Raw genomic sequence first — 7,500 nt, forward strand, 5'->3', positions numbered from 1 at the left:
GTACATTAGCTGCTCAATGAATATGCCACTGTAGAATATAGCACTGTACAGAAAGGAATGGGACCAATAATATAGGTTGGTTGATCCTCATACGTACACAAAAACATAAAAGGATGTTTGGTTGCAAATTTGTGTGCCAAGAGCTCCCTCTAAAAAAATTGGCGACCCTGCCAGGACCTGGGATTAAATGAAGAAGAATTACCGGACTTACGACTCTTGGCGATCGATTTTGGTATGTTTTTTAGCTTTGTTGTATTTATCGCTCTGACCACGTGCTTCAAGTGCCCGCCATTTTTACCGTATTTGCGGAGAAAAAGGAAAACGTTCCGTTTGTTTACACGATGGCAGAAGAACTTCAATTGGAAATACAGTCGCGCATTTATGATGCAGATTGGAGTTCACTCGAGCGAACAGCCAAGATCTTTAAAGCTGATATCGAAGGCCAGACGAGACTAGCCGTAGCGAAAAATGTCGTTCAGCGACTTGAGGAAGAGATTGGAAAATTAGGAGACACTGAAATCGTGCCGTATCTTGGAGATTTAAAACAACTATTGACGGAACAACCATCCGTGGGCAAAAAGGGCGAAGGTAAGAGTGGAAAACCAGTTATTAGTAATGTAAAACAAACGAGGAAGACTCTGTTCAAAAACTGCTGACTACTAGTGCTTTACGTAGACAATTTAAGATCAGTGGTCAAATTGGGGAGCCTGACCAGAAAGATAAAATCAGTTTCTCTTCGCTAGCACGTCAAGTCCAAACGGGACTGGCTCAAGGTTATGTTGAGAGCGAAATTGTTGATGGTGTCATGCGTTCGATCACACCTGGTATGGTACTTAGAAGTTGCCTTGAAACTCATCAAGACCTGACATTGGACCGATTTAAAAAGATTCTCCGAAGTCACTATGGTGCTAAAAACACATCAGAACTTTACTAGGCACTAGCATCCTTATGTCAAAGCCCGAAAGAATCACCCCAAGCCTTTTTGATGAATGCTCTAGACCTGAGACTGCAAATACTGTTTGCATGTGGTGAGGGAGATGATAACACGTCCCTACCGAATGACTCTGGACATGTACAACGTTTATTTCTTCGGTCAATTGAAACTGGTTTACAAGATTAAGGCATTCGTACTAAGAGTCGCCCATTCTTAAAAGACCAAAATGTGACAGATGAAGTTTTGATACAAGACATGAGCATGGCAAGCTCAGCAGAGAAGGAGAGGGACAAGAAGCTGAAAACCAATAACAGATCTAAGCCACCAGCAGTATCAGTGTCTTCAGCGTCAGACGACTCACCAAAAGATAAACAAGAGAGTAAGAAAAGCAACTCCCAGACTGATATCTTAGCAGCTATTACTGCAATTAAGTCAGAAGTTGAGGCATTGAAAGGAGAAATCGGAAAGCAGAGCAGTAACCAAAGTGTGCCTCACACAAAGGGACCAGAGAGAAAAGGACCTCCTATGTGTTCAAATTGTCTTCAGAACAAGAAGGATTATTGCAATCACTGTTTCAAGTGTGGCAGCGACTCCCATTTTGCAAGGGGATGCAGAAATCAGTTAAACCAGAGTCGACTGCTTCTGCAAGACAGGAAGCAGTCGTAAACCCGTTAAAGTACCAAAAATGTAACCACTGCTGTAAATTTGGAGGACAGCAAGGATTGCTTTGGAAGTCTGGTCAATGTAAAAGTGTATGGTATTTCTCCAACAAGTGTCAAAAGGAACATGGCCCGAACACAAAGGGGTATGTCAAGCAATACGATATTTGTCTGAAACAAGCAATTGTAAGTCAAAAGAGTTCATACCTTGTGTTAGCCATTTAACTCCAACTGAGCATGCTAAAGTTGTTGGCCTTGTTGGCAAGAAGTGCATGGTAAAATGTTTGCTCAATGACTATGAACTTGATATGTTATGGGACACTGGTGCCCAGGTATCAATAATATCAATTCAATGGCTTCAGCAACACTTAAAAGATATATCCATTAGACAGCTGTCAGAGCTCTTGGATGCAAAGTTGAATTTAACAGAAGTGAATGGGTCTGTGATACCGCACATTGGATGAGTGGAAGTTAGGGTGAGATTGATCCCTCCCAGTAGTCATAGTAATTAAAGGGAACTAATAGTACCTTTCCTTCTGACATCAAAAACATTAGACTGTCCAATTCTGGGATACAATGTTATTGAAGAGCTTGTGAACCAGGACCAGAATTCCAAGCCAATAATTTACAAGAGTTTTCCACAAACGGAGAGCACTAAACTAGATGCCTTGGTAAACTTTATTCAGAACTCAACTTCAGTTGCCATTTGTAAAGTAAGAACTGGAAGGAAAAATGTTATGGTCCCTAAGAATAGCACAATTGCTGTTAGCTGTCGTGCAAATACTGGACCTGTGCATCAACAAACACCAGTGTTGTTTGAACCAAACCAGTTGGCACATTTACCAGAGGGTTTGGAACTTTATGAGACTTTGCTATACATGAAACCAGGGAAAACATCTAGGGTGCAAATTGCTGTATGTAATGGAACTGATCATGACATTGTACTTGATGGCCGCACCGCACTAGGAGTTCTCCAGGCAGTCAAGTCTGTGACAGAAGCAGATGTTCGATTGAGTGTATGTAGAACCTCGTGTGAACATCAACATCTCGAGCAGAATGAATCACAGGAATCAACGACGTTAGAAATTCCTGGGAAGCAAGATAAACAAGGCAAAAACCCCCTCCCAGCAGTTGACCTCAGTGGCTTAAATCATGACCAGCGGATTTTAGCTGAAACAAGGGAAGAGTATGAGTCATTTTCATCCAGTGAGCAAGATATCGAATGTATCCCTGATCTGGAAATGGAGATTAATATGAAAGATAGCCAACCAGTGCAAAAGAAGTACACATCAATTCCTAGACCACTGTATCCAGAAGTAAAACAGTACATCGAGGATCTCCTGAACCAGAACTTTGTTAAAGAATCAAAGTCTCCATACTCCTCTCCAGTCGTCTGTGTCCGAAAGAAAGACGAATCTTTAAGGCTTTGCATTGATTATCGAGAACTGAATCGCAAGACCATCGCTGACCGGCATCCAATCCCCAGAGTTCAAGAAACTCTGGATAGCGTTGGTGGGAATACTTGGTTCAGTGTCCTTGACGAAGGTAAGGCGTACCATCAGGGGTTTATAAGTAAAGAGAGCAGAGCAGCCACAGCCTTCATAACACCTTGGGGGCTCTACGAGTGGGTTAGAATCCCATTTGGATTGATGAATGCACCGGCCAACTTCCAGCGCTTCATGGAACGGTGTTTGACTTCATGGAACGGTGTGTGTCTGAGGGGCAAAGTGGCCATTCCATACCTAGATGATATCATTGTGTTCAGTAGGAGTTTTAAAGAACATGTTGAACATTTGAGAACAGTACTGCAGAGCTTGCGTAAACATGGCGTGACGTTGAAACCACGTAAATGTAGTTTATTCAAACGTGAAGTCCAGTTTCTAGGAAGGGTTGTATCAGGTGACGGTTACCGAATGGATCCAGGTTGTGTTAGGGCAGTTGAGAAGTTAAAAGAACAAATTCCCAAAACTGTTGGTGAAGTCAGACAGCTTGCTGGAATTTTAAGTTACTACCGAAGATACATTAAGAACTTTGCTAAGATTGCTAGACCTATATACAACCTGCTAAGCACCTCAGGAAAAGATGGACAATCGCCTTCAAAGACACCAGTCTCTTGGGGAAGAGAACAGCAAAAGGCCCTTGATGAGTTAATAAGACACCTCGGTAACCCTCCTATAATGGCTTATCCAGATTTTTCAAAGTCATTCACCCTCCACACTGATGCAAGCAAAGATGGTCTGGGGGTGGTTCTGCACCAGAATCAGGATGGTATAATGAGAGTAATTGCTTATGGATCTCGAGCACTTTCACCAGGTGAGAAGAATTACCACCTCCATGCAGGCAAACTTGAGTTCCTTGCTTTGAAATGGGCGGTCACCGACCATTTTCGCGATTATCTTTACTACTCTCCAAAGTTTACTGTCTTCACGGATAATGACCCGTTGACATACATTCTAACATCAGCAAAACTGGATGCTGCAGGTTTACGATGGGTCAATCAACTGGCCGACTTCAACTTTGAGATAAGATATCGCCCTGGCAAACTCAACGCAGACGCCGACACCTTGTCCCGTATACCAGTCAGCTTCGAGGACTACATGCAAAGTTGTTCAGAGGTAATTATTCAGAATGTTTTGGATGCTGTCTCATCGTCGCTTCAGGAAATTAACTCCGTTAACACTGCCTAGTTATCTTCTTTCACTGCATTAACTGAAATGGTACAGGAGGAGAATGCTGACATTCCAACCATACCACATGATGAACTAGTGACAGCTCAACGTGAAGACCCAACTATTGCTCGTATTCTACACTTTCTGCAAGTTGGAAGACGACCCACCTTTCGGGATAAACAGAAGGAGTCAGCTATCGTACGTCAGCTCTTACGCGAATGGAATAACCTGTTCATTGCTGAAGACGGAATTCTTTATCACAAGTCTGGACCTAGGGATCGAATGGTGTTGCCCAAGAAATATCACAAAAGGGTGTACGTTGAGCTGCATGAAAACCTGGGACATTTAGGCGCAGACAGAGTAGTGGAGCTAGCAAGACAACGCTTTTGTTGGCCATTCATGAGAGCGGACATTACACATTATGTCACAAAAGTGTGCCATTGCGTAAAACAGCGGAAACACGCGACTCACGTCAGTGCACCACTTCAGCCCATTATTTCCACAGCTCCTTTCCAACTTGTCTCCATGGATTATGTTCATCTTGAACCAAGCTCTGGAGGTTATGAGTATATCCTGGTAATCATGGACCATTACACTAGATTTGCTCAAGCATGTGCTACCCGTGACAAATCCGACAAAACTGCTGCTGATAAATTGTACAATGACTTTATCATGAGATTTGGATTCCCAGAGACCATTCACCACGACCAAGGTGGCGAGTTTGAAAACAAGCTCTTCTACAACCTCGAGAAACTGAGTGGAATTAGGCATTCGCGTACAACACCTTACCACCCTTAGGGGAACGGAGTGACAAGTCGAAAGGTTCAACCGAACGCTTCTATCAATGCTGAGAGCACTCCCGGAAAAACAGAAATCGCACTGGCGTGAGCATCTTAACAAGGTTGTCCATGCATATAATTGTACTCGTCACGACTCCACAGGTTTCTCGCCGTTCTATCTAATGTTTGGCAGAGCCCCAAGGCTACCCATCGACATCATGTTTGGCTTGAAACCTCCAGTAGGATATTCTACGTACCCTGAGTATGTCAGAAATTGGCGCCGAGCTATTTAAGAAGCTTACGACTTTGCCTCCGCTCATGCAAAAAAGAGTGCACTCTTGGGAAAGCAGCAGTACGGCAAGAAAGTGAAGCATGATACCGCGCTTTACCCCCAATTTTCTTTTTGGATTTCAATAACACTTGTTAAGATCTACAGTTCCTGCATAATCACACATCGGGGCAAAAATATCTTTAATTAGTAGGCACCGTCCTTAATGTTCTCGGTTTTCGATGCGATAAACCAGTAAATACAATTCCGGTTGTGAGCGTAATTTGTCGCCCAGGACATTAGAAGGTAATCAAATGGTTTTCTCGTGAAATTAGGAAATAATTTCACTTGCATTTTGACAAAACGCGCGTGAAATTATTTCCTAATTTCACTCGTCGCCATTTGATTACAGTATGGGTGTCCAAATTCAGATAATTTCCCGAGCCTTTAGGCGAGGGAAATTACTTGATTTTGGACAAAACGCAAATGAAATTATTCCCTAATTTCACGGGTATACCATTTGATTAGCTATTAATAACATGGTGACAAATTACTCCTTAATTTTCAAACCTGGACGCCATTTTAGCACTATATGAAAATTTGCCATGGCAACAATATAATTTCACATGTGAAATTATAAATTAACGCTGAAATTTCGCGCCAAAATTAAGGAGTAATTTGTCACCCATGTTATTACACATTCAAATACACCAATACATCACTAACCTTTCATGTTTAACCGGAGAATTAGGGAAGCAAGTTGCATCTCGGTTGCCTGAAAGTTAAGAAATAATTTGCCTGTGTTTAAATTAACAAATATACCAATACATCACTAACGTTTCATGTTTAACCTACCGGAGAATTAGGGAAGGAGATGTTCGAAGGTGTAATAGCTGTTGAGTTTTATTCCTCAGTTATCGAGTTCCATAAGTAAAAAACTTTAAAATGGTTTGCTTTAAAATCAGAAAAGAACCATTTCACCGTTGCTATTGGGAAAAGTGTATGCCGGGCAAAACAAGTTGCATCACGGAAGCCTGAAGGTTAAGAAATAATTTGCCTGTGTTTAAATTAATTTGAAATAAAGAGAAGTATATACTAATTTGAGATATTTGTGGTCATTAAAAACTTTATGACGAAGTTGGCCCAACAAATGTGTCGAGATTAACACCTCTCTCTCCCTTTGTCTCTCGCTCTGCCTTTTTAGTGCGCCTTGTTACAACTCCCACTGAGATTGAGGTTTTTTTTTTTACCTCAACAGCGGGGACCAACATTCCTGACCAAAGTTAAGCTCTCCATTGATAAAGCGGTAAAATTTGACACGTATTGTTATGGGACAGCTGGTTTGAAGCGTCATTAAGTATATTTACCTTTTACGGTGATCTTTTTTCATTCTAAAACCTTGTTTTACGAAAGAAACACTTACAAAAGTAAGAAGTGCCTTGGCACGTTCATTCCGCCATTCTGGTGCATATTTTTTGTCCAATTTTAGTTCTCGCTGAAACCGACATCATTCGTCATGTTCTCATCTGAGGACGTCGCCTTAACATGTTTTTTCAGCATACTGGTGTTTGCCGGCTCGATTGGCAATGGACTCGTTTGTTTGACCGTTATTCTTAACAGATCCATGCAAACGCCTATCAACTATTTACTGGTGAATTTGGCTGTCGCTGACGTGATCACTTTGACCTTTACAATCCCGCAGTACATCCTTTTACACACCTTCTCTCACCCTGTTGGCATCGCGGGTGATCTTCTTTGCAAGTTCATCACAGGTGGTAACATTTCATGGATAGGTGGCGTAGCCTCTGTCTTCTCCCTCGTTGCCATATCTTTTGAACGCTTCAACGCGGTGACGAATCCACTTAACCCATCTTTAAAGTTCACCATGTCAAAAGTTAAAATTATCATAGTCTGCTGTTGGATTTTTACGGCTTTATTTAATCTTCCGCTTTTTTTTGCTATTCGCTACGACAAGGAAGAAAATTTCTGCCTGGAATCGTGGCCCTCGCCGGTTTACGGCAGAATTAACTCAACTGCTTGGTTGCTGGTAGTGGGAATTGTTCCAGCATCCATCATGTTGTCCTTGTATTCCAGAGTTGTGTATGATTTATGGTTTAAGAAAGTGACAAACGAAGCCATCGTGGGGCAAGGCGCAGTCCGAAAATCGAGAAAAAAGGTTACGAAATTGGTG

At 42.0% G+C, this 7,500-nt stretch overlaps 1 protein-coding gene across 1 annotated transcript in view; it reads left to right on the forward strand.

The window, feature by feature from the left end:
• The first annotated feature begins 6,825 nt into the window (after positions 1-6,825).
• Positions 6,826-7,500, forward strand: part of LOC138050705 (pyroglutamylated RF-amide peptide receptor-like) — a 1,119-nt gene continuing 444 nt past the window's right edge. The window contains exon 1 of the mRNA XM_068897008.1: positions 6,826-7,500. This exon is cut by the window's right edge and continues 444 nt beyond it. Within this exon, the coding sequence (XP_068753109.1) occupies positions 6,826-7,500 (675 nt within the window).

Source organism: Montipora capricornis, chromosome 6 (genome assembly GCF_036669925.1).
Source record: "Montipora capricornis isolate CH-2021 chromosome 6, ASM3666992v2, whole genome shotgun sequence".
In the NCBI taxonomy this organism is placed as follows: Eukaryota; Metazoa; Cnidaria; class Anthozoa; order Scleractinia; family Acroporidae; genus Montipora; species Montipora capricornis.